Source organism: Ovis aries, chromosome 13 (assembly GCF_016772045.2).
Source record: "Ovis aries strain OAR_USU_Benz2616 breed Rambouillet chromosome 13, ARS-UI_Ramb_v3.0, whole genome shotgun sequence".
In the NCBI taxonomy this organism is placed as follows: domain Eukaryota; kingdom Metazoa; phylum Chordata; class Mammalia; order Artiodactyla; family Bovidae; genus Ovis; species Ovis aries.
Window position 1 is genome coordinate 39,025,036 of NC_056066.1, and position 27,594 is coordinate 39,052,629.

The 27,594-nt window shown below is 47.0% G+C and overlaps 1 protein-coding gene and 1 long non-coding RNA gene across 31 annotated transcripts in view; one reads left to right on the plus strand and one right to left on the minus strand.

Moving 5' to 3' along the window:
• RIN2 (Ras and Rab interactor 2) overlaps positions 1 to 27,594 on the plus strand; it is a 205,114-nt gene that overhangs the window by 95,270 nt on the left and 82,250 nt on the right. For 19 of the 30 annotated variants that reach the window (XM_060397492.1, XM_060397505.1, XM_060397495.1 and 16 more), the window contains one exon: positions 11,075 to 11,168. In XM_060397492.1, coding sequence (XP_060253475.1) covers positions 11,112 to 11,168 — 57 coding nt within the window. In that variant the 5' untranslated portion in view covers positions 11,075 to 11,111. Of the gene's footprint in view, positions 1 to 7,571; positions 7,674 to 7,810; positions 7,977 to 8,559; positions 8,664 to 10,688; positions 10,880 to 11,074; positions 11,169 to 19,204; positions 19,287 to 27,594 lie in introns of those variants that run through there. The other 11 variants (XM_060397489.1, XM_060397501.1, XM_042229619.1 and 8 more) reach the window with 9 other exon arrangements.
• Positions 3,557 to 10,210, minus strand: LOC132657632 (uncharacterized). Its single transcript, XR_009596066.1, has 2 exons — positions 7,547 to 10,210; positions 3,557 to 7,129 (listed from the first exon to the last, which is right to left on the minus strand). It is a non-coding gene; the product is annotated as an uncharacterized LOC132657632 (long non-coding RNA).

Here is a 27,594-nt window from a genome sequence, read left to right on the forward strand (position 1 = left end):
TTATCTCTCCCAGCAAAACTGCAGCAGTGCCTGGCCAGCTGAGAGAGAGACTTTTAAACATGCCTGAACTTCAGAGGCACAATTTCAAACAAAAACCATCTTTTTGATGATGGCAGCAGACATCCCTGAGAACCTTACTGAGCTCTGTTTCCAGACTCTGGTTTCCATGACTCTTAGCCAACATAAAATATTAAAATTATTTTGGAGAGCAACTGTTTCTTTGTATATGTGTCTCCCTTGATAACACCGATTCTGACTGTGAGATAGAATTAAATACATTGTTCATAGGGCACTTACTCTGTGTAGAAGTGTTCCATTACTTTGGTACTGGATGGTATGCTTCCACTCAGCACCCCACATGGAGTGTGCAAAATCAGGAGGATATTTCCAGAGAAAGCTTAGCTATTCTCCAGCCCACTTCCTAAGAGCAAGGATGGGAATTTTAAGGGTCTAATCCCCATAACACATGATCCGGGTACATGCACAGACACGCAGAGAAGCCGACTTGCTCAGTCAGTTTTCTTTTATTGGGTGTTTGGCAGCTTTCTGTGGATTTCTTTTGCTTTGTGGTCTCCAGCGAAGCTGTGCTGGCTTGAACACATACCTGGAGGCCTCTCAAGGATTGTAATTTGTGCAGAAATGAAAGATCTGAGAAGTATGAGTAGCTGAGGATGTGGAGACTACAGCAGGTCTGTACGTTATAGAGAAAGGAGAGGCTTTCAGATCATGTACTTTGAAAGAGAAATCCGGCCACAAAGAACACATGGACCCCATAAACCAACACCTTGTATTTCAGGGCCATGTAAAGAGCATTTCGTCCAGCATGCATGGGTCACCCGTGCATGTTCCTGGCATCCGAACTTTCTGTGTTGTTCCTGAGGCTGTGTTCTTCATGAATTCTTATTCTTGGATGAAGCCATTCCCTAAAAACCCTTCCTTCCAGACTCCATGATGTCTCTGTAAAATCTCACATGCATTTATCAAGCACTTAAGTGCCAGGCGCCATGAAAGGTCCTGGAGAGACCACTGTGAATAAGGCATGTGGATCCCCAGCATCCAGTTGGGTAAAGGAAGCTCTTTTTCTTCTTCTCTCCACCCTCTAAGGATGTGGAACCTTCTGAGTTGAAAATAGCAGACTGAGTGTATGGCTTCTTTGAGTGTTCTTGATGCTACTGCTTAACTTGGTGAAGATAATAACCAGAAATAGTTCGTGTCTTAGTAGGAAGAAATAATGTGGTTTCTTTGATAAAGCACTGGTTTCCGTCTGGGAACCTTATTTCTTACTTTTGCTGTCCTGTATGACTTCCACCTCTGAAGAATCAATTGAAAGCAGCCTCTTCAGATGGTGAATGGGGGAAGCTGGTGCAGTGGGAGCTGGAGTCAGTTTGCTCTGCTCACTAGAGTTGACTTAAATTTTCATGAATTCTGCAAGCTCACTGATATCATGTTGGTAATTTGAAATTGGCCACAATAAGTGAAAGAGCGGAGTGAGAAAGTTGACATAAAACTCCACATTCAAAAAACTAAGATCATGGCATCCAGTCCCATCACTTCATGGCAAATAGACGGAGAAACAGTGGAAACAGTGACAGGCTTTATTTTGTTGGGCTCCAAAATCACTGCAGATGGTGACTGCAGCCATGAAATTAAAAGATGCTTGCTCCTTGGAAGAAAAGCATCAACCAACCTCAGTTCAGTTCAGTTCAGTTCAGTCACTCAGTCGTGTCCGACCGATTCTTTGCAACCCCATGGACTGCGGCACATCAGGCTTCCCTGTCCATCGCCAGCTCCCAGAGCTTACTCAAACTCATGTCCATTGAGTCAGTGATGCCATCCAACCATCTCATCCCCTTCTCCTACTGCTTTCAATCTTTCCCAGCATCAGGGTATTTTCCAGTGAGTGGCCAAAGAATTGGAGTTTCAGCTTTAGCATCAGTCCTTCCAATGAATATTCAGGACTGATTTCCTTTAGGATGGACTGGTTGGATCTCCTTGCAGTCCAAGGAACTCTCAAGAGTCTTCTCCAACACCACAGTTCAAAATTATCAATTATTCAGGACTTAGCTTTCTTTATAGTCCAACTCTAACATCCATACATGACTACTGGAAAAACCATAGCTTTGACTCGACGGACCTTTGTTGGCAAACTCATGTCTCTGCCTTTTAATATGCTGCCTAGGTTGATCATAACATTTTTTCCAAGGAGCAAGTGTCTTAATTTCAGGGCTGCAGTCACCATCTGCAGTGATTTTGGAGCCAAAAAAAAAATAGTCTGTCACTGTTTCCATTGTTTCCCCATGTATTGGTCATGAAGTGATGGGACATGATCTTAGTCTTCTGAATGTTGAGTTTTAAGCCAACTTTTCCACTCTCTTCTTTCACTTTCATTAAGAGGCTCTTTAGTTCTTCTTCGAATTCTGCCATAAGGGTGATGTCATCTGCATATCTGAGGTTATTGATATTTCTCCCAGCAATCTTGATTCCAGCTTGTGCTTCCTCCACCCCAGCGTTTCTCATGATATACTCTGCATATAAGTTAAATAAGCAGGGTGACAATATACAGCCTTGATGTACTCCTTTCCCGATTTGGAGTCAGTCTGTTATTCCATGTCCAGTTCTAACTGTTGCTTCCTGACCTGCATATGTATTTCTCAGGAGGCAGGTCAGGTGGTCTGGTATTCTCTCTCTCAGAAATTTCCACAGTTTTTTGTGATCCGCACAGTCAAAGGCATTGGCACAGTCAACGAAGCAGAAGTAGATGTTTTTTCTGGAACTCTTGCTTTTTTGATATCCAACAGATGTTGGCAATTTGATCTCTGGTTCATCTGCCTTTTCTAAATCCAGCTTGAACATCTGGAATTTCACAGTTCCCGTACTGTTGAAGCCTGGCTTGGAGAATCAAATTCCTTACGATTATACAGTGGAAGTGAGAAATAGATTCAGGGAATTAGATCTGATAGACATAGTACCTGAAGAACTATGGATGGAGGTTCATGACATTGTACAGAAGACAGGGATCAAGACCGCCCCCAAGAAAAAGAAATGCAAAAAGGCAAAATGGTTGTCTGAGAAGGACTTACAAATAGATGTGAAAAGAAAAGAAGCGAAAAGCAAAGGAGAAAAGGAAAGGTATACCCAATTGAATGCAGAGTTCCAAAGAATAGCAAGGAGAGATAAGAAAGCCTTCCTCAGCGATCAATGCAAAGAAATAGAGGAAAACAATAGAATGGGAAAGACTAAGAGATCTCTTCAAGAAAACTGTAGATACCAAGGGAACATTTCATGCAAAGATGGGCTCAATAAAGGACAGATGGTATGGACCTAACAGAAACAGAAGATATTAAGAAGAGGTGGCAAGAATACACAGAAGAACTACACAAAAAAGATCTTCATGACCCAGATAATCACGATGGTGTGATCACTTACCTAGAGCCAGACATCCTAGAATGTGAAGTCAAGTGGGCCTTAGGAAGCATCACTACAAACAAAGCTAATGGAGGTGATGGAATTGCAGCTGAGCCATTTCAAATCCTGAAAGATGATGCTGTGAAAATGCTGCACTCAATATGCCAGCAAATTTGGAAAACTCAGCAGTGGCCACAGGACTGGAAAAAGTCAGTTTTCATTCCAATCCCAAAGAAAGGCAATGCCAAAGAATGCTCAAACTACCACACAATTGTACTCATCTCACATGCTAGCAGAGTAATGACCAACCTAGACAACATATTAAAAAGCAAAGACATCACTTTGCTGATAAAATTCGGTGCAGTCAAATGTCCGTCTAGTAAAGGCTATGGTTTTTCCAGTGGTCATGTATGGATGTGAGAGTTGGGCCATAAAGAAAACTGAGCACTGAAAAATTGATGCTTTTGAGCTATGGTGTTGGAGAAGACTCTTGAGAGTCCCTTGGACTGCAAGGAGATCCAACCAGTCCATCATAAAGGAAATCAGCCCTGAATATTCATTGAAAGGACTGATGCTGAAGCTGAAACTCTAATACTTTGGCCACCTGATGGGAATACTAATACTTTTCCACCTGACTCACTGGAAAAGACCCTGATGCTGGGAAAGATTGAAGGCGGGAGGAGAAGGGGATGACAGAGGATGAGATGGTTGGATGGCATCACTGACTCAATGGACATGAGTTTGAACAAGCTCCAGGAGTTGGTGATGGACAGGGAAGCCTGGCGTGCTGTGCTCCACAGGGTCGCAAAGAGTTGGACTGAACTGAACTGATAGAGTATTTCCCCTTCAAAGTGGGCAAATGCTAAATCTTGGAGGCTTTAATCCCCAGAAAGCCAGTTGTTGAATATTTTCCAGCATATCACTGATTAAAGGGAAAGATAAATATTCTCATGATGAAGTAGAAAGTGTGGAAAGACACTTGCACCTTTGGAATGGGGATAGAAGAGGTGGAAATGTGCCTTTTGATTGTCTTCCTCACCCCTCAGTTGAAGCATCTTACTTCGGTCGGTCCAAAGGCCTCTGTTCCTAGTATTCATCTAGGAAACCCCTACCAGAGGTGACATCCACAAGTTCTGTCCTGGCTTGATGGGGCTTTTTCTTTATCAGTATGTATTTTATTCCAACGTCTTTTTTTTTAATTCAAGTATAGTTGATTTACAATGTTGTGTTAGTTTCAGGTGTACAGCGAAGCGATTCAGCTATATTCTTCTTCAGATTCTTTCCCATTATAGGTCACTATAATATACTGAATATAGTGCCCTGTGCTATACAGTTTCGTTCAGTTCAGTTCAGTCGCTCAGTCGTGTCCGACTCTTTGCGACCTTGTGAATCGCAGCATGCCAGGCCTCCCTGTCCATCACCAACTCCCGGAGTTCACCCAAACCCATGTCCATCGAGTCAGTGATGCCATCCGGCCATCTCATCCTCTGTTGTCCCCTTCTTCTCCTGCCCTCAATCCCTCCCAGCATCAGGGTCTTTTCCAATGAGTCAAGTCTTTGCATGAGGTGGCCAAAGTACTGGAGTTTCAGCCTCAGCATCAGTCCCTCAGTAGGTCCTCCTTGTTGGTTATTGTTGGTTATCTGTTTTACATATAGTAGGGTATAACTGTCAACCCACAGATAATTTGTGAATTTATTCCTCCCCTGCTTCCTCTTTGATAACCAGAAGTTTGTTTTCTGTGTCTGTGAGTCTGTTTGTTTTGTAAATAAGTTCATTGTATCATATTTTAGATTCCATGTATAAAAGATATCATATGATATTTGTCTTTCCCTGGCTTACTTCACTTACTGTGATGATCTGATGATGTGAGATGATCAACATCCATGTTACTTCAAGTGGCATTATTTCATTCTTTTTTGCAGCTGAGTAGTATTCCATTGTATTAATATCTATAGCCTATCTTATTGATTCCTCTGTTGATGAACGTTTAGGTTTCTTCCAGGTCTTGGCTTTTGTAAATAGTACTGCAATGAACATTGGGGTGCATGTATTTTTTAAAATTAGAGAGTTTTTGTCTTGTCCAGATACGTGCCCAGGAGTGGGATTACTGGGTCATATGGTAACTGGGTTTTCAGTTTTTAAGGAACCTCCACACTGTTGTCCACAGTGGCTGCGCCAATTTACATCCCCACCAGCAGTGTAGGAGGATGACAGCTCTCTGTGATAGAGAAGCAAGACACCCACACTTTAGGCAAAATGTCCTGGTTTGAGTTACCAGGTGTAGGGGACACTGTTCAGTCCTTCCCGTCTCCTTTGGGTACTAAGTGTTTCCATGCACATTGGCCTGATTTCCAACTGCCAGCTTTGCCCAAAGGCTCTCTTTGGCTCAGAGAGTCTAATCTGCCCACACCAGGGGTATGTGGGAGCAGCTGGTGACCCAAGGCCCCTTAGGGGCAGCTTCCCACCATTACCTGGGGGGAGTTGAATGAATATTCCAGCTCCCTGGCCCCTCAGTTTGGGACCCAAGGCCAGTCTACACTGGCTTTCAGAGCTCCCAACCCTGGAGGGCTGCAGTCCATTTGCCCCTGGCTGCTTGCTTGATGCTGCCCTTTGTACTGGCTGCCCTTCCTCTCCTTGACCAGTGCAGCATGAACCCACCTCTAATAAACCACTTGGACATGAATTCTTGACTGGGAGTCTCTGGAGACAGTTTACTCAATTTTTTTAAAAAGTGTGTTACTTCATCTATTGTATCTTCAATGTGGACTCCATCCAGGTCCTGCCAGGTTATAAACCTTCAGTTAAAATGAACCACCAGTGTAGACACTTCTGGGGCTTCCCAGGTGGCAAAGTGGTAAAGAATCTGCCTGCTAGTGCAGAAGATGGTGCAAGAGACATGGTTTCCATCCCTGGCTCGGGAAGATCCCCTGGAGAAGGAAATGGCAACCCACTTCAGTGTTCTCACCTGGGAAATCCCACAGACAGAGGAGCCTGGTGGGCCACAGTCCATGGGGTCAAAAGAGTCAGACATGAATGGGCGCGCGTGCACACACACACACACAGACACACACACACACACACACACCATTGTGGCCAGAGCACTTCGGGAAGGAGAGCTCTAAACTCAGGTGCTCACATGTAGACAGCAAACCCGAGGGAGGCCTGGAGGGTGTGACTTCCCTCCATGGTGTCCTCTGGGTTCAGGGCCGATGTGGCTTACGGGGCTTCTTCACTTACTTGTGGTCATTGCACGTGTGTGCTGGCTATGACCACTGACTTCGTGGCGCTTTTCAAGTGTTAGGAGCTTAAAAGACACATGATTCTGAGAATGACCTTGGGGGCTACCCCTCTCCCTTCTTAGCCCTATTCCAGGCAGCAGCCCCGAGGCCCGAGGAGCATCACTCAGAAGAGACAGGGAGAAGGAGGCAGGCGGTAACTCTTGGATGGCCCGAGGGGTCAGATGAGGGCAGTGGGTGGGGGGTGAAGGGGCAGTTTCCCATCGGTGGGGAGGAGGAGCTTTTAACAGCCAAGCTGCCATCCTGTGTCCAGGGCACATTCACTGCCCTTGGTGGAGGCGTCCACACCTGCTTTGTAGGCATCAGCAAAGCTTCTGCAGCGTCTCTGTGAGACCCCCTGTTTTCCAAGGGGAAGGCCCTCCCCTGGAATTGGTTACAGGACAACCCTGTGAGTGGCTGAAATGCACAGTCTCACTGTGAACACCTTCCTAAAAAAAGGAGAAAGATTATTTTTATTCTCCTCGGTTATTCTTGTAAAAGTCAAGACACAGAGCATTGTTTCTAATTCTCTTTAAAAACAGTTACTAAGAGCCTGGGAATACAGTTCTTCTCTTCTGGTTTCTTACTTCCCATAAATTAGTTTCTCTTTTCAACAAAAGATGTTTATGATCTTCAAAATGCTTTAAAGAGTTTGACGACTAAGAGAAAAAAATCAGTGCTGGGCAGGGAGACAAGATGCTCAAAAAACAAATTTTAAATTTAAATAACTTGAACCGTCCAGCCAGGGGCTGAAATAGAGATTTTTCTATCCAACTTGTAAAATCCTTGGTCATACAAAGATAATTACGGAAATATTCGGAGACCTTCCCAGGACCCAGACACAGACCCGCCCCACTGGCTCTTACCTCTTGGTAAAGACAAAAAACGTTCACAAGAGGGAGGACCTGCCGTCGTTGGAGCCGCTCAAGGAACCGGGCAGAAAGTGACATGCCTGTCCCAGGACCGGCCTCGACCTGACAGGTCCCCGGAGGGGTGAGTCACTTTCTTCTACTTCAGTTCGTTTGGCTGTAAAATGATTATAATAATGAGAGCTTGTTTACCAAGAGCCGAAGTCCACTTTGCCTGCCTTCATTCAGCTGCTAGAAGGAAGAAGGAAGACGGGAGTGATTAGAAAGCTTTCAGGGCCGACTTGCACAGCAGCAGGCGATGAGAAACCCATGACTCCAAGAAGCTGAGTCTTTTAAACCAGACTTGTGAGTGGAGGTCGCCAGAGTCACTATTACTGCTGCCGCTTTGGGGGTTCAAACTTGTACCTGAGGCGAACGGAATAGAACGGTAGAGCCTGGCTAAATAAATCGGGGAGAGGGGGTGGCTGGGGTCTGTCTCGGATGCAGTCTCTCTTGCCAAGATCTGGCAAGCTGGAATTTTAAGCAACAGCTGGAAACTTGCCAGTGACTTGGCTCCGTGGCTTGGTGAACTGGAGCCCGAGTGCCGGGTGTTCCAGCCCTGTCGGCTAGCCCTGCAGCCCAAGGTCAGGTGGTGGTACCCCAGCACCGTCCTCAGCGGCTGCCAGTGGAAAGGGCTGGAAGGCCAGCCAGGAGCAGTCCTGCTCAGCACGGTCCACACCACCTGGAGCCCAATCGGACGGCACAGTGAGTCCTGGACACTGAAATCCCAGGACAGACTTCACCTCAGCACTTGCTCTTGGGGCCACATGGAAGCCATTGCCAGGCTCCCTCCAAAGTGGCCGAGCCTGGCATAGGGGAAGAGTTGGGAATACTTGCTTCCTGCCTTTGTCCTGTAGTTGAACCACAGCGCCGGCTCTGTTTACATTCTTTCAGTGCTGTTATTGAAAGGGCTTGGCCGAAAAGTGTTCGCAGTGTCCTTCAGTCCCGTTCGGGTTTCTCTCTCTCTCTAGTGCTCAGCTAGCAGCTGGAAAGATCCACTGGACACGCTGGGCTCCTTTCTGGAGACTCTGCTCCACTGTTCAGGGAAACCAGGAAAGGAGCAAGCTTCCACCGTGTAAGTCTGGAGGAATTTGACAGCCTCTCTAACTACCGTACCTTTTCTGTTTGTTGGTTCAGTCTGTCTGTGTACTGGGGTGGTTTTAGGATGAGACTGTTGCTGTAACTCCAGGCTAGGTGAGAGATCAGGTGAGAACCACAAGTGGAAAGAGAGTCTCCTTATCAGTTGTATTGGATTTCTGTCCATGTTGAGTTGGGGTGTCAGAGGCTATGATTTGGGAAGGAAACTGCTGCTCCAATAGGGAAGACCTGACACCCAAACTTCTTCCCAAACCACGAGAGCTTTAAGAATTCGAATAATGTGGATTTCATTCTTTGCAAAGGACCTGCTGTGGCCCTTGGCAGCCTGTCTTTGTCACCTGCTCTCATAGCCTTTTGAAGAAGCAGAGATGGAACCTGCATCCTTCAGAAGAAATGTGATGCATCTGCCAATTCCACACAGAATCCAGGCTGGTCGTTTCCTTGAGAACCGCTTGAGGTGGACGTGTTCACGTTCAGTTTTCAGGAAGCTAATTAAGCTAGTAAACTTGAGGAATCCAGACTGCTCAGTGGTTATAGGCAATAACCCCTGCCTGTCCTGGCTCATCAGAAAGGGTTTGTATATGGAAAACTTCTGAACAGAACAAAGGGACTTAGGTCTGGCTGAGGAATGAAGTCTTGGCTCTCAACGTGCCATTCCTTCACTGCTGTGCAATGTCAAATTTCTTGCCGAGAAAGCATCTGGAAGGAAAAGAATTACAGGCATTAGGCTTGGATTCAAGTGTACTTTTTTATTTGTGTGCTTCTTGGTTGAAACAGTCAATCATTTGCCCCTCAAGGTTCCACTGTGGTTGTGGTTCTGCTCCGTGCTCAGAAGACAGCACTGTGTTTTCCTCTTGGGGGATCTCCAGCCCCTGGACTTTGGTAATTAAGTGCTGAGCTTCAAAGGGCCTGGAACTGAGGCTCCGTGCAGCAGCTGAGCCCGTGAACGTGAATCTCAGAGTCAACAGAATTGCCATGGAAAACTCACCAGTCTTCTCAGGAGGCTTTTGGAAGGTTGACCTTCATCCCAGAGGGATTCCGAGTGGAAAGAATCAGAGGGAAGACAGCTCTGAACCTTTAAAGGGACGGAGCCACAGAGATATAACTAGAATAGGTGACAACTCCAGAAGAAAGGGCAGGTCCATGCTGTGTTCTCATTTTCTGAGATGGAAACCACGGGTTGTCGCAGCCCTCTGCGGATGTGAAGCAGTGGCAGGTCTTGGGGCGGAAACGTGCCTGTCTCCAGCAGTCGTCCCTTCCTAATGCGAGCAGTTCTCTGCAACTCTTCTGTTTGTTGACATGTTTGTGGGCTGCTGCTGCCTCTGTCCCCCCAAAGTTCATGATGAAAGAGCCTCAGCAAATTGGCAGCAGCTCCTGTGTCTTTGGGGCCTTCCCACCCCACCCCTGCCACTGAACCCCTCTAAGATCCCCCAGACACGTTTTCATTTAATGTTTCCTTTATGGTCCTTCTACTGGGCTTGTCAAGGTTAGGGTCAGCTACCTCTGAGAGCCAGAGGGCGGTTTGATCATCGCTCCTGGTGCAGGAGGCTGAATCAGAGATACTTCCTGAGTGCGCACTGGCCGGGGCGGGGCCAGCTGCCTGTGTGCATGTGTGTTTTATTTATAAGTGGACGTGGAAGGCGTTGCAGCCGGGAGACAAGATTATTGGGTTTTGATGCCCCAGTGAGGGCAATTCCAAGCTCAAATAGCCGCAGTTATGATTCAGAACCTGATCATGCCCTTAAAGTCCCCTCTGCGTTCCAGTGTCCACCCTGCCTCCTCTTGGGTTATCCTGGAGCTGTTTACATGCTGTTTCTTAACACAAACTGATCTCTGTCAGCAGGCACACAGGATTTCATCTGAAGCTTTGATTTCTTAGGAGAAAAGAGAGGGATTTCTTCCCGGTGCCCTTGTATTGACCTTGCCTGGGGGAAGAGGGCTGGCAGAGCTGTTAATGACCTCATCCCATTCCTGCAGGATTTTCTGGGACACGCAGGGCCTCACTCTTCCGCTGGCCTCTGTGATCGGCCGCATTAAGTCCGTGAGCTTTGGAGCAGATTATAGTGACATCTAGCATTGTCCCTCTAGGACTTGAGCATGAGGTCAAGCAAACACACAGAGCAATCATTATGCTATCCGCAGTCCCCGGGAGCCTGAGCCGTCAGCTGGAGGAGCGAGAGGGGGGCGGCGAAGGTGGGGCCGAGTCTGAGCCATGGGCGGCAGGAAATCAGCCTGAAAGGAGATGGAAGGGCTTTGGTGGGAAATAAAACGGCACTCTTGTTGTTGATGGAAAAAGATCTTGGCAGGAGGGTTGTTGTGAGTGTTCTGTGGCTTAGAGAGGAATTTCCTACAGGCTGGACTAACCATCACACATGTCTCTACCTTCAGGAGTCCCCGGCGTGCAGGAGAGCCTCGTCGGGGGGCCATGTCAACTCAGACCATGGGCACCCGCAGTCTGGACAAGCGAGGAAGTTTCTTTAAGGTAAAAGGGAGCCTCGATCAGGGTTGCTGACGGGTGTCTTGCTCCCGATGCCGGTGCCGGGCACACAGGGAGTTGCAGGACTGGGGAGAGGGGCGGGGGAAGCCTGCTCCCTGAGCCAGCTCTGTCTGGGGAGCTCGCCTGAGCCCAGCCGCAAGCTCCTCCTGGCTTTGGTGGGAGACGGGCTTTCGTGAGTCCATGCTTCCGGACAGGCTCAGCACCCGGGCACGGGGCAATGCCACCTGTATGAGATAGGTGAGGCAACCTTCCCTTGTCAACTGCTCACCTGCTCCTTTTTCATTTGGATGGTTTTTGGTGGAAGCTGAGCTCGGCATCTGAGTGTGCTTTACCCTTGGCTTGATTCTGCGAATCATTTAAGCGCTCATTAAAAGAAGAGAAGGACACACAGATCCCTGGGCCTTACCCTAGACCGACTGAATACTTTTGCTGGTGTATTTTATCAAACACCCCCAGAGGCCTCTTAAGAGAGAACCCAGGCAGCATGATGAAAGCTGGACCACATTTCTACATGCCTGTTGATGTCAGTGGGGGATCTTGCTAGGTTAATGAGATGAGCTTCTCAGTGGGTATTTTATATACTCTTGAGTGTGTGTTTTAAATTAAGACCTGACAATTGTTTCTAATGTACATGAGGGAATTAATTTTCTTTTTATGGTGTTTGCTTTGCTTCCTCTCACTCACCCTCCAAATAATGCAAACTCATTGTAGAAAATTTGGAAAATGCAGAAAATGTAAAATCAGAGGGACACGGAGGTAAATCGTGCATTTGCAGTGTGTCACGAGCAGCTGTTCAAATACCAGGTCTTTTCCTCAAAGAGGGAATGAAATAGAGGCCTTCTTATTTTGGAGGAAAACTGACTACATTTACTGATTACCCCACCCTGGTGGGTTGTTGATATAGGGTAACTCACATTTAGATGCTTCCTGTTTCCAAGAGAACCAAACCTGATTTCCTGTGTTAGTTCTGGGCTCCAAAATTTTCATCAGAAAAGCCTGTTGGTAAAGCAAAGCCAAGTTCATTCAAGTGACTGTCAGAAAAAGACATGGCCAGAGCCTGGGCCTGTCAATGTCTAGGCAAAGAGGGTTAGGAGGTGTCTTTACAGGGTTTAGACGTCCATGCCCAGGCTCTTTAAGCTGTGCTTTTTCAGACAGAAAATTGACTAGGTTTCAGCAAAGTTTGTGGTCACTTAGTACATAATACAGTTCAGGGTGGGTGGATGCAGCATGTCAAGAGTCTTAAAGGGAGTCTTCGAGAGTAAACCATTGATCAGCAAAGCTGTTTTCCCAGGTGAGCAAACTAGTGTGCCAGGACAGATTGTTTTGTAGGAATTTCCTGCCGTGAACAGCAGATTTATTTATTGGTTTACAATAACTTCCTGGAAGAACTAGTCAAGTCATGTTGACACAGATGGTCTCGATTCTCAGTCCTGACAGTTGAGCTTTGTCAACGTAGCTGTCTTAGTTCACAAACCACTTGGGGGGCACAAGAGGGGCCCCGCAAGTGTCCTGTGGACCAGGCGCTAACTCACCAGGCTCCTGACTCATCTCCAGTTCTTGGATTCTGTCTTATGCTGAGATATTCATTTCATCTTGCTGGAAGAGGATAACCCAAGCCTCCCTCCCCTGAGACATTGCCTACATCTGCCTCAATGTCGGCTTGTCCGTAATCACCACCCTAGCCTAAGGAAGCAGAGAGTGGCTGAATCTCATGTAGTGTTGAAGTCCAGGTAAAAGGAGAAAACGGAATCCAAATTGCCTTTGAAAATCCCTAAGGAATTTATTGGACCCAGTACTACCTACTGTTAAGTTCAACATAATCAGTTTTTCCTGCAGTCCTGGGGAAAGTCTTTTTTTGTTTTAATGTGTTTTCAGTTGAATAACAGGAAAAGTAGTTAACTTGCTATGTCCTATGAAAGAATCCATCAGACAAGAAGTGAGAGACTGAAGGAGGTCTGCTGCTTCTCTCCTGAGTCAGATGCCCTTGAGGAAAATGTGACAAGGGGCCTGAACTATATAACTTGGTATTGTTTCCCCTTCCCCACCACAGAGCCTAAAAATCATTTTGTTTGTTAGATGCTCCAAGTTGATAGTTACCTTATATTTTTCTTATATGTCTCCTCTTTTTTATAGACATTGTTATTCTTTACTATAACTATTTTAAATTAGTTATCATGGAATAATAATATCATTTGTTATTATAATATTGAAAGTGAAAGTGTTTGTCAGTCAGTCGTGTTCAGCTCTTTGTGACCCCATGGTCTGTAGCCCGCCAGGCCCCTCTGTCCATGGGATTCTCCAGGCTCTTGCAATCTACTGGAGTAGATTGCCATTCCCTTCTCGAAGAGATCTTCCTGACCCAGGGATTGAACCTGGGTCTTCTGCATTGCAGGCAGATTCTTTATTAGATAAATAATATTATTAGCTATTATTAATTATTCCATAATTTTTCCATGTGGTAACCTGCAAAGATGGAGTCAGCTGCCCTTTGGACCTTTAATATTGACCCGTTGGAGGTTTGTTGTGAAAATGCCAGGTAGTGTTCAGCTGCTGAAATGGGCTGTCCCTCAGCACAGCCCAGAACCCACTAGCTCTTCCTTTATTCCTCAAGCTTCATTTTGACTCACATTGACCAAGCACCTGTGAACAGCCAGGCTCTGTCCTAGGCACCAGGGAGAGAAAAACCAGAAGCCATCCCAGACTTCACGGAGCTCTGGTACCAAAGCAGGATATTAATCCAATAAAATAGTAAACCCATAATAATAATCATAGGAGAAAACAGTGCTTCGTGAAAGAAGTAAAAGGGACTCTGAGGACAGATAACTCGACATGGGTCTCAGAACAGTCTTTCCTAGAAAGTGGTGTCTGACCTAGAGCTGAGGTTGAATCTAGGGATCAGAGTGACTTTCTTGTGCTACTGTCCTTCCACCCTCCACACAGACTCGCGATGCCCTACATCTGGGTAGGACCACTTCATAAATGTGAGAATTCACGGTTACATTCTTGACTCCAGTTGAATTCCACACACTCATTATCCCTTTCTTGGTCATTAGGGCTCGCCTGATTTTGTGCAAAGCGTGGATCCTTGAAAGGCAATCACCAGACCTCCTTTTCAGCCTCATCTTCCCTACCCAGTTTGTGCTTTTAAGCTAGAGTTGCTAACTACTAGCAGTGAGCCTCGGTTTGTGGCTTTGCCTCTGTCCCGGCTCCTGGAAGTGACTCAGCTAAGTTGCAGGACATGAGGTCCTGGGTGAGGCAGATGTCTGAACATTCTGGGGTAACTGAGAACACCCTGGGGTTACGGTGCTTGTGGAGTCTCATCCTGGAATCCTGGCCACAGAAATCCCGTGCTGAACAAACACACGGTCCATGGCCCTTCCCAGCATCATTGCTAATGTTCCTCAACCACCTGTGAGAACAGTATCTTCTTTCCCTGAAAGGTCTTACCTGGGGGAGGCAGCAAATTTATTTGCACCTACATCAACATGGACACCGATAGCTGTCACTTTGCAAGGCCATGTGGTATGAAAGAGACTGTATAAGGAAGACATCATCTGGGCTGGGAGAGTTGTCAATGGTCCTGGCCCAGGGCTGAGCAGCTCCTCGTCATCTTGGATCCTTCCTTTTGCTGGATCCCTAGCTTCCCCAAGCCACCTCTCCCCTTCCCCATCCAGGTAGCCAGTGCTGGCAGATCCCCCTCAGGTCAAGCTCCACTCCTCCTCCCCTTCCCTGCATCCTCCACCCTACCTAGGGTCTGGTTCTTTCCTTGTGAGCACCACAGGTGATGCTCAGAATCTGTCTGCACCACCTCTGAATTCAGATGGTTGGTTGGTTAGTTCTTCCCAATGATTCCATCCATCCGTGTTGCCTGCTGGCAGACCCCGGCTCTGTGCTACACCCAGGACCAGATCTGCACTCTTCACCTTAACATTTAAGGACTTTAGACCTCCTCCCAGCTCGTCCTTCACCCGTCCTGCCCCTGTGTCCCCTTGGGCCTGCTCCCATAGCCCAAACCTGCTATGTCCTTCCTCTTCCCCACCCTCTGCTTTCTCCCCATCAGGTTCCCAGCTGCCCTTCCAGGCTGGCGTCCACCCCCTTTCTCCATTGACAACAGGGGGCTGAGCTGGTGTCCGCCCGGTAGTAGAAATGTCCCATAGACCTAGCCGTGGGCCACAGCCTAGTGCCAGGACATCCCCCTCCATTCATAGTTTGAGCTCTGCCACGAGGGACTCGTTCTGTCTTGTGTGACCATGTTTCTGACCCTGAGGGGGATCCTCTTAGAGCAGAGAAGATGCTGGAAGAGAACCAGTGTGACTGCCGCCGGGCAGTTCTACTTGCTTCCAGGCCTGCCTGCCCTCGGCCACCCACATGTTGGTAGGGTTCCGGGTTGCTGCATGGCTGATCCCTCTCCTTCCTTTACTCCTGGGACAGGGGAACGGCTGGTCTTAACTGACCAGGAAGAAAATGTGTTTGACCACAGGGCCCCTGCTGTCCTGTGCCTTCAACCCCTCATTCATCCTGTAGGGAGATGCCCAGAGCCTGGACTCACAAACCATCAGGATGTTCGAGGGCCCAGTTCAGCAGCAGAGGCTCCGTTTGAGAAATCCCGTTTTGGTCATTTTGCACAGTTGAGATAGCAGGTGCATGACGTTTGTCTTTCAGAAACAGAAAGCCTGGGGTTGGAGTTCAGACAGGGCTCAGAAGTACTCTCTCTGGCCCCATGAAGGACAGAGGTGTGACTGGCTTTGAAGAAACCTAGTTGCTAAAATCTGACTCTGCAAAGTAGATAAACTGGGGGTGATGATTTGCATCACCCCAACCAACTTTCCTTCATGACTGGTCTCTCCTTGGCATTGAAAATGCTGTTTTGAAATACTGTTTTCAGTACTCTGTTTTGAAAACTTTACAGGCACATTTTCAATCGTCCAGAACCGGCACCCCTGCCCATCTCAGGTCTCAGGGATTCCCAGTATTTGAGTTTTAAGACTTTCCTTTGTGGAAAGTCACATCTCCAAATGCACCGCCTAGGACAAGAAGCCAGTGTGGTGTAACAGTCATCAGAGATGGTGGGGCTACAAAAAGTAATAGATAGCCTGTAGATAGATTCATCAGTAGTACCATCTTTCTAGATTCCATATATGTGCATAAATGTGTGTTAGTCACACAGTCATGTCCGACTCTTCGAGAACCCCATGGACTGTAGCCCTCCAGGCTCCTCTGTCCATGGAATTCTCCAGGCAAAAATACTGGAGTGGGTAGCCTATCCCTTCTGCAGGGGATCCTCCCAACCCAAGGATCAAACCCAGGTCTCCCTGGGTCACATTTCAGGTGAATTCTTTACCAACTGAGCCACCAGGGAAGCCCAAGAATACTGGAGTTGAGCTTGGTCAGGAGTTGAACTTGGTCTCTTGCATTGCAGGTAGATTCTTTACCAGCTGAGCTACCAGGGAAGCCCATATGTATTAATATACAATATTTATCTTTCCTTTCAGATTTAATTCCCTTTGTATAACAGGCATATGTTGATATATGGCAGAAACCATCACAATACTGTAAAGTAATTATCCTCCAATTTAAAAAAAAGTTTTCAAGAAAAGGAATGGATGGAATCCCAAATCACATTTTAGTAGTTTCATGGATCAAATCCCTACATGAATATGTGGGTGCTTAAAAGTCGCAGATGTGAGCATTTGTCTCCCAATGTGTCCCCTGGATGGTGGACTTCTGTCCACTGACTCTGACCAGGAAAGGACTAAGTGCCTTGCAGTAGAAACAAAATAGTGATTAGAGATTTGGTCAGAGCAATTGACACATGGCTAATTAGTCTTCATGATATTGCAAAGCAAACCTGACATTAGTATTCAGTGTGTCTTGTCTTTGCTTCTAGAGGCTCACATCCGGAGAGACCTTAGAGCAGTGTTGTCTCCATAGAAATACATAATAAATTGCAGATGTCATTTTAAATGTTTAAGCAGCCACATTAAGAAAGAATAAAATTGATTTTAATATTTTATCTAACAGTATATCTAAAATATTGTCGTGTCAGCATGTCATCAAGATAAAGTTATTAATCAGATATTTTACATTTTTATTGGTACCATGCCTTTGAAGCCCAGTGTGTATTTTATACCGAGTGTGTCTTGATACAGGCTATCAGCATTATAAGGGCTGTGGAGCCCATGTGGCTGGTGGCTAAGTATTGGAGAGTGAAGGCTTGCATTTTGTCTAGTGTAAACCTCCTCCTTTCACAGAGGAGAAAACTGAGGTCCAGGGAGGCTGAAGCCCCAGGGGCTGGTTGTTGGTCCACAGCAGGGGTGGGAATGGGACTCAGCCTGAGTTTCTCATGTGCCCCCCTGCCCCACCCCAACCCTGTGTAGACCTCCTGAGGCTTCTGCTCCGATCCCTTCAACCCTTCTCCACTGAGATCCCCCAGGAAACTCCATCTGGAGAGGTCGTGGAGACAGTGTCCTCTCTCTGGAGGACCTATCCCTTTTTTTGGATACAGAAGCCTATTTTTCACTGTCTGCTCCAAATGCCTCCAGGACACAGATCAGTGTCCTCTCCCTCCCCAGGCATGACTTTCTAGGAATGCCTCAAACATTTTGGACAGCGTTTCCTGTTCATGTTTTCAAAATGCAGTGGACGTCATGGTTTTATAGCATCACTTTCCCAGCACGCTTTGGCCATCCCTTTCTGATATTAAATGTAGCCTGGTTGGGCCTCAGCACAGACTCATTTGCTCCAGGGAACATTGCCTTTTGAACATCAGGAAGGAAAAAGATTCTCCCAGTCCCCCTCAACCACATCATCTCTGCAGGCTTCCTTGTAACTCTGAGTTTTCATAACTAGGGGGGTACCCAGGAGGAAGGTGTAGGTTTGAAGGACTCTTGTTTCACTGTATAATTTTCAAAAAGTTAAATCATGCAATATAAAATGAACATCTTTTGAAGCTGTATGCAAACCATGCATGAATCTAGGAGGCCAATATAAAGCTGGTTCATAGAATACCTGGACAAATGATATATTTGTAGTTGACTTAAAAAATCATTCTGGGAATTAATTCCCTGGCAGTTCAGTGCCCTGGACTCTGTGCTTCCACTGCAGGGGGCACCAGTTTGATCCCTGGTTAGGGAGCTAAGATCCCACATGCCACCTAGTGTGGCCAAAGGAAAAAAAAAAAGTCATTTTGTAATAAGTTTGCTAACTTAAAGTCAAAATGGGTGATAGTCCTACAGGGCAATACAGCTGTAACCTTTGGGATAATCTTTTCTCTTCTCTGAACAGAAATCTCCAGGCAGACATGTAACTTCACAATGCCTGAGCCCTTCATTAACAGCACAGAGCAAAGTCAAATACAGATGCAACCCTGAGATAGCTAGTGTTTAGGTGACCTAGTGAAACAGTGCCAGAACATGAGAGGATGTACTCAAAGCAAAGGAGTCTTCTGCCTCGAAACTTCAACCCTTTCTAATAAACAACCCTTGGGTGACAGAGGAATTATAAACTAGAATTTTAGGAGTAGCTTCTTGCCATTAACTTATGGGATACCAGGAGCCCACTGTCCCAGATAGAAAGCTGCCAAGGGAGGAACTAGTGTGGGATGGAGTCTCCTTTCTCCTTTGCCTTACTATCTAAAAAGGAGCATGGCCTGTCCAAAAATACCTCCCCCACCTTCCTGTAACACCAGCTGGAGGTTCCCCTGAGTTAGCACGTCCTGAAAAAATGTCAAATGACGTCATCAGTCATTCACAAGTTAGTAAAAATGAGGACTTTCTGAACTGTTAGCTGAGATCAGCCCAGAGAGGAAACTTGAGTTTATGAATGTTGAGGAGAAGGGATGGAAAAAGGCAACTTAGGATCTCTGAGGGGAGGACAGGACTCAGGGACCCACGGTCGGTGGGCTGAGCAAGCAGGGCACCAGTCACCCAGAGTGGGGAGGGCCTCAGGAAGTAGTCAGTGCAGAGGCTGTATGGTTCCACATCGTCTTTCACTGCTCAGAGAAACCATTTCTCTCCTCACAGCTCTTCTGACACCAAATGTGTGGGCTTTTCGTACACCGACCACTTCAGTTCTCTGTGAACACCAGCAGATGTCCTCCTACAGGTTAGCTCAATTCTAACACTACCCAGAGTCTAACACTACACAGACCTCCCAGGTTAGGGACTCAGTCCCGCAGGACTGCTCCCCACTTTAGATGCCATCACAAGTAGGGGGTTTCCTGGTCATCACCCACACTCTTTCCAGCTTGTACTTAAGTTTAGTATAGGGGACTTCAGAGATATTGTGGGTTCCATTCCAGAACACAACAGTAAAGCAGATACTACCCCAATATTTTGGTTTCCCCAATGTATGTAAAAGCCATGTTTACGATATCCCATAGTCTTATTAAGGGGCTTTCCTGGTGGCTCAGTGGTAAAGAATCTGCCTGTCAATGCAGGAGATGCAGGTTCAATCCTGGGTGGGGAGGATACCCTGGAGAAGGAAATGGCAACCTACTCCAATACTCTTGCCTGGAAAATCCCCCAGACAGAGGAGCCTGGTGGGCTACAGTCCTTGGGGTCGCAAAAGAGTCAGACTCCACTTAGTGCCTGAACAGCAACATAGTCTATTAAATATGCAATAACATTATGACTAAAAAAAATGTATATGTTTTAATTTAAAAATACTTTATTGCTAAATTTTGCTACCATCTGAAGCTTCACCAAGTCATTATCATTTGGTTGTAGTGACATCAAAGATCACCTATCACAGATCACCATCACAAATACCGTAGTAGTAAAAAAGTGTGAAATTTTGTGATAATTATCAAAATGTGACCCAGAGACACAAAGTGAGCAAATGGTATTAGAAAAATGGCCCATAGCCTCGCTTGATGTGGGTTTGCCACAGACTTTCAGTTTGTAAAAAAAAATGTAGTATCTGGGGAGCAGAGTGCCATAAAGCAAGGGTTTATCTTCCTGTAATTTGCTACAATGGTCACGGAGCTCCAGGAAACACTTTGTTTACTGTTAGCAGTGTGTTATGAAGGATGCAATTGAACAGCCAGGGCAAGCTGTTGAAGGGGTTTGGGTGTGTCCCTGGAAGATTGGGTGTGTCACCCTCTAGCCTCTCCCACCAGCGCTCTCTAAACCCCTCCACATAGAGCTTTTACGGAGGTCACTGTGCTGTGTGTGTGTGTGTGTGTGTGTGCGTGCGTGCGTGCGTGCGTGCGTGTGTGCTTAGTCGCTCAGTAGTATCCAACTCTTTGTGACCCCATGGACTGTAGCCCACCAGGCTCCTCTGTCCATGGGATTTTTTCAGGCAAGAATACAACAGAGTGGTTTGTCATTTCCTTCTCCAGAGGATCTTCCTGACCCAAGGATTGAATCCGAGTCTCCTGTGTCTCCTATATTGCAAGCAGATTCTTTACCCACTGAGCCACTGGGGAAGCCGTGTTGTGTTGGCATGTTGATTCAATCATTGACCATTGGTCGCTGGCTCAGCCCCCAGCCCCTGTTCATGGTGGTGGGGTGGGGATGGGGCTGAAAATACCAACCCTCTAGTCATATGCCTGGTCCCCCTGGCAACCAGCCTGCATCCTGAAGCCTTCCAGGGGCTTCTAGCCACCAGGTATCTGTGACTTAAACTCAGGCCCAATAGAAGGAGCTTTGCAGTGAGTAACTAAAGACACTTCCATTCCCTCTACCTCTCAGGAGATCCTGAAAGTTTGGATCAAAGACCACATATTCCTTATCAGTTCAGTTCAGTTCAGTTCAGTTCAGTTCAGTTGCTCAGTCATGTCTGACTCTTTGTGACCCCATGGACTGCAGCACGCCAGGCTTCCCTGTCCATCACCAGCTCCCGGAGTTGACTCAAACTCATGTCCGTTGAGTCAGTGATGCCATCCAACCCTCTCATCCTCTGTTGTCCCCTTCTCCTCCTGCCTTCAATCTTCCCAGCTTCAGGGTCTTTTCAAATGAGTCAAATGTCCCTTATGATGGCACGTATTCTGACACCGTATGCTGTGACATCACGTAGTACCCTTATGATGTTACAACAGTGCAGGTAGGACAGGCGTGTTGAGAGCTGGTCTCTGGAGGCAGACAAACCTGGTCGCATCCCAGTTTTGTTACCTGCTTTCCATGTGACTTTGAGCGACTTACCTCAACTCTCTGGACCTGTTGCCTCATCTGGAAATTGAGGATTAAGGCTCCCTCCCTCCTAAGGCTGCTGCTGCTAAGTCGCTGCAGTTGTTTCCGACTCTGTGCGACCCCATAGACGGCAGCCCACCAGGATCCCCCGTCCCTGGGATTCTCCAGGCAAGAACACGAGAGTGCATTGCCATTACCTTCTCCAATGCATGAAAGTGAAAAGTGAAAGTGAAGTCCCTCAGCCGTGTCCAACTCTTCTCAACCCCATGGACTGCAGCCTTCCAGGCTCCTCCATCCATGGGATTTTCCAGGCAAGAGTACTGGAGTGGGGTGCCATTGCCTTCTTCGCCTCCTAAGGCTGCTGTTACACAAATTCAGTGATATTACCCCCAAGCACCTGGAACACATTAAGGTTCAGAGGTTGCAGGGTCCCTGAGCACCAGGCTCCACACCTGGCAGGCCTGCATCCTGCTGTGAACTTGACTGCTTTGTTTGGGGCACAGCTTTTTTTGTAGAGACTGGCCTCTCCTTTGGGCAGGTAAAGTGTGCTGACTTTGGGTGGTGTTGGAACTGAATTGAATCTTAGGACATCCCCCTAGGGGAAGGTGTTGCCTTCTTGGTTCCATTCTCTTGGCTGTTAAGTAAGGGTTTCCTATGAGGAGGATTTCCTTCCCTGAACAGTCACAGATAAGAATTCCAGTAGGTTCTTGTTAACATGCAGATTCTCACATCCACTAAATCAGAACCTCCAAGGGAGGAAACAGAACCCTTTGCCTTAACAAGGGCCCTGGTGATTCTGGTTTGTGGAGAGACCAGAAGACACTGATGAACTAGGTAGGCCTCTCAAGGTGAGATGCCTGAGTCTGTGTCTTTGCATTTACCTGCGTGTTAGGAAGTAATTGACATATGAAATGTGGTCTTCTGATGGACGGGCAGCGTTCTCATTGGTTGGAGTTTGTTACCAAGGCAGCCTTGACCAGTGGTTCTCAATGTGTGGTCCTGGCTCTGGTCTCAGCTTCACCTGGAGACATCTTAGAAATGCAGGTTCTTGGATTCCAGTGCAGATCTCTGGAATCAGACTCTAGGGGTGGGGCCTTCAAATGATGCAGATCAGACCTCCATCCCCGCACAGCTTGGCTTGCTCGTCAATCTACCCATGTCTCTGTGCCCAGCTGCCCCTCCAGAAATGCCCCCTTTCCTTGCTCTCAAAACACCCCCAAGTCTTCCCATCACTTCTGGTTCCCTCTGTCTTGCCCTCCACCTTCTCATCTTTATTGTGCATATCATCTTAGCCCATCTGGAGCCATGGACTTTGTGTTTTCCACCTCTGCACTGTCTTGGAATCAGTCTTGAAAACATTGGGCTTCAGCCAGCTGCCCACTGCCACTTTAGGGAGGTTGCGAGGTCTTGGTGTATGTCTGTTGCTCAGGCCTGCCCCAGAGTCTTTGAAATAGCTCCTCTACCTGAACTATGCAGAGTAGACTGGAGGGGGCCACCCAGGGACCCGGACAGTCACTCTGGGCCGAGTTAGCCAGCTGTCACCTTCAAGTCAGAGCCGGCTGGCACCTGTGTTTGTGGCGGGGACATGGCCACGCCTGTTCATTGAAGTGTTGTCAATGCATGGGCTCAGTAGTCACAGCACGTGGGCAAAACCTAAAGAATTGTGCCCCACCACCATTACATTTGTGTGTAATTTTAAATAATTTTTTATTTTTCCTCTGTGACACAGAAGTTAACTTTGAATGATGAAATTAAATTGATGATGGAATTAAATTTAATGATGAAATTAAAATGCTTCCCTCCTAGAAACTTTTCACAACTGAGTGCTGGGCTCCACAGCCCCACCCAGAACCAGCCAGGGCTCTTATTGGCCACAGAGGGGCTGGGCACCTCCCCTAGGCTAGTTCCCATTCATCCTCCCCCACCTCAACTAAGTGATTATTGCCCCTTTTACAGATGAGAAGACTGAGGCTCAGGGAGCTTATGGTCTCCCTCCCAGGCCACCCAGGGGGCAGGAGTTCAAACTGGCCTTCCAGCCAGGGTTGTGTGGTTCTGGGGCTTATCAGGGAGCTTGGCAGGTCTTCCTGGTGACCACTGAGCCTTGGCTCCCCAGGGGGTGAAGTGTTAGCCCCGGGGGCTGGGTGTGGTTGAGCGCCTGGGGAACAAGACACAACCAGGCCTCAGAGCCCAGCGGCTGTGCAGGAAGAGGTGTGTGGGCCTTGCTTCCTCTGACTAGGCCGAGGGTGCTTGGACAAAGATTTTGAGAACAAGGAACTTTCCAAAGCCTGAACTTTCCAAAGCAGAGATTTCCCAACAAGAAGAATGTGCAAAGTAAGCTCTGGAGATGAGCTGGGAGAAAGAGGGAAGTGACTGCTGGCAGTCTAGTTTTCATTCTTAAGTATGTTGCGCCCCCTGACCCCAACCCCACCCAGGAGTCAGGAGTGAGGGGTTTGACTGATATCATTTCAAATTTACAGCAGAGTTGTAAGGATGGTACAAAGGATTCCTAGTGTACCGACATATATGTGCATGTTATATAATATCACATATTCATATGATACAATTTCACATTTCCTTAGAAAGTTGAAAGAAGAGTTCAAGAGACTTCTGTATACCTACAGAAGTCATCTGGCCATAAGCAGATGTCTCATCTCAACCAAAATGCTCAGACCCCAAACCAGGCGAGAGCTTTGGGGCATTTTTCGTGGGCACAAAAGGACGGCATGTGGGCTAGGACCCAGCTGTCCAGCTCTGGCCCCAGCCTCGGGCCCGCAGGTGGATACTCGTGTCGTAAGGCCAGCTCTTCCCTCCTGGGGGATCTTGGTTCGGCCCCCTGGTTCCAGGAGTCTGTCCAGCACTGGGAAGATTCCAGGCCTCCTAGGCTGGACTGGTCACTCCTGACTATCTTGGTTGTGGAGCATCCGTCTGTTCTCCATCTGGAGTGTTTAAAACTCAGAGGTGTGGTGACTCCTGGCTGCGAGGACTGTACTTTATCCCGGCGCCAAGAGGTACCACCTGCAGAGTGCCAGCTGGGTTGTCCCTGGGTCGACGGGTGTGGAATTCATGGACGTGCTGTCCAGAGGTCACACCTCTTCACATCTTGGAGCCTCTGGGGCTTCGCTTCAGATGACCATTACCTTCTTAGGGAGCCCAGGGCTTAAAAGCTGGAACTGGGTTACTGTAGCTTATTTCCTCCAAAGATTGTCCCTGTAGCACACATCTGTAAAAAAAACAAAAAGACAAAACAAAAACTCTGATGCCATGCTTTCTGATTTTTATGGATTTGGGGTTTTAATTGTGGTGAAGCATAAACATAATTTACCATTGTAAGTGCACATTTCAGTGGCATTACATGTGCTCGCGTTATTGTGTAACAGTTCCTGCCAGCCAGTTTCGGAACTCTCATACCTTCCCCAGCTGAAACTCCATCCCCATTAAACACGGACTTCCCGGTCCTTCCTCCCCCAGCCCCTGGCAGCCACCGTGCTACTGTCGGTCTCTATGAACTTGACCACATTCCAGGAACCTCGTATCAGTGGAATCATACAGTGTCCTTTTGTGATGGGCTTATATCACTCAGCATTCTCAAGCTTCATCCGTGATGGAGTGTGTGTCAGAATACCTTTCATTTTTAAGGCGGAATAATACTCAATTATATGTGTAATCTACATTTTGTTTATCCATTCATCCATAATGAGCATTTGGGTTGCTTCCACCTTTTAGCTGTCATGAGTAATGCTGTTGTGAACATGGGGTGGCTTCTGTTTCTAAAGGTCTCGGTTCTCTTGCTCTGAGTAAGAACTTTAAAACTTCTCTGATTAAAGGCACATCACCCACAAGGTACACAAGCGTGTGTCAGAGAGTGAGGGATGTGCGCTAGGACTGAAGTTAAGCCCGAGTCTCTTGCAAAATGTGGCTCCTGGTGTCTGCTGGCGGGGGCGAGGGCCCTGCAGTCTACTCGGTGAGCAGAGGGGCGTGACTGTGACTTTGGGGTAAATCAAAGGTGTCCCAGTTATTACTGGCTGTGGCCACTCACCAGCCATGTGTTTCTTGTTACTTTTCTGTCTTAACCTTCCAGTCACATTGTAAGGCTTTTTAGTGACAGGTTTAGAGATGGGGACAATGTGTTACACTTCTTCTGGTGCCCATTTAGCCTGGTGCCCCAAAGGTGGCTGGTCTTCTATAAATATGAATTGACCGTGGCTCTCATTCCAAAACTTTTTTTTGGTCAGAGTTGTCCCTCCAGGGTGGGAGGAAGCTAGGGTGCCTGTGCACAGAGCCCTACCACACCCCCACACCCCCGCACCCCCGCTGCACATGTCCTCAGAGCATCCACAGCCTTAGGCAGGGGGTCCAGGTGTCTGCAGTGGAACCTGAGGGAGCAGCAACCCCAGGAGGCAGGGGTGGGCACTGCCTGTACTTGCTGCATGTGTCCCATCTGATGCTCTGAGCTGGGTGCCTTGCCAACATCCACATCGGTGCTTCAGTTCCTGATGAGGAACTAAGCCTTTGCATTTTAGTAAGTTTCAGTGCTTCTGTGATTCATCACCTCCAAGCTGCTAATCATCTTCACAAGACTGAAAATGACCAGACTCTACATTTTCTTACAGTCCAAATTCCCTTTTCAGAATCCCTCTGCCTTCTTCCTTCCCTAAATTAAGTATATGCTGTCAGGGATGTTGTCATCCTCAATTTACAGAAAAAACTTTTTTAATGATTAATTTCAGAAATTTCACCTTAATGTTGCAAGTTGTAGATTCATGGCTCTTCTCCTGTTGCTTTCCCTTTGACTCCTTACTCCTTTATTTCTCTTTTTAAAAAGATAAAATAAAATTGAAATTCCATATATGGCAATTGCTATTCTTAGGGACCATGTCAGCATCTCCTTAGGTCATCACTTCCTTAAGAGTTTCTGTAGAGCCAGAAAATCTTTAAGACTCCTCAACAGAGTCTTAAAGATCGAAGGAGGGGGGGCTTATATGCAGAATATAAAAAAGCAACAATAACACTAAGACATGAACTTATTTATAAAACAGAAACAGACTCTCAGGCTTAGAGAATGAACTTATAGTTACTGAGGCAGAGGGTGGGGGAGAAGGGTAGATTGGGAGTTTGGGATCGACATGTACACACTTCTCTATTTAAAATAGATAACCAACAAGGACCTACTGTATAGCGCAGGGAACTCTGCTCAATATTCTATAATAACAAAAAGAGTTTGAAAGAAAAGGATACATGTATGTATATATTACTGAATCATTTTCTTCTATACCTGAAACTAACACAGTGTAATCAACTATACTCCAATATGGGCTTCCTAGGTGGCTAAGTAGTAAAGAATCTGCCTGCAATACAGGAGACTCGGGTTCAATCCCTGGATCAGGAAAGATCTCCTGAAGAAGGAAATGGCAACCCACTCCAGTATTCTTGCCTGGAGAATCCTATGGACAGAGGAGCCTGGCAGGCTTACAGTCCCTGTGGTTGCAAAGAGTTGGACACAACTTAGTGGTTAAACAACAACTCCAATGTAAAATAAAAGCTAAAAAACAACCAAACAAATAAGAAGACCAGATCAGGAGAACAGTGGAACCTTGGACACTCCATTCTCTTCTTGGAAGCCTCACTCACATCCGCATTTTAAATGTTTTTGAGGAGTCCGCGTGACCTTGTTTAACTGAATGTTTAACCCGGTTTCCTTGGATATTTCCAGTGTTATTGGAGCAGTAACTTTTTTTTGAAATCATGCCTGTTTACATCCCACACCGCTAGTGTTGAGTGAAAACCATCTGAGGAAATGCCACTAGAAAGACACTCTGTCTCACTGCATTTAAAACTGGTAGCGTTGTGGGACGGAGAAGGCAATGGCACCCCACTCCAGTACTCTTGCCTGGAAAATCCCATGGATGGAGGAGCCTGGTAGGCTGCAGTCCATGGAGTCGCAAAGAGTCAGAGACGACTGAGCGACTTCACTTTCACTTTTCACTTTCGTGCATTGGAGAAGGAAATGGCAACCCACTCCAGTGTTCTTGCCTGGAGAACCCCAGGGACAGGGAAGTCTGGTGGGCTGCCGTCTATGGGGTTGCACAGAGTCGGATACGACTGAGGTGACTTAGCAGCAGCAGCAGCGGCGTTGTGGGAGGGGGCCGGTAGGGGCTGAGTAGAGGCAGTGGGCACAGGAAAAGTACAGCTCAGAGTTTGCCCTGGTTTTTGTAACTCAAAAAAAGGAGAGAGAGAGAGAAAACTTCCTTACGTGGAACTGATGTTTTGGAATGAGAAGCAAC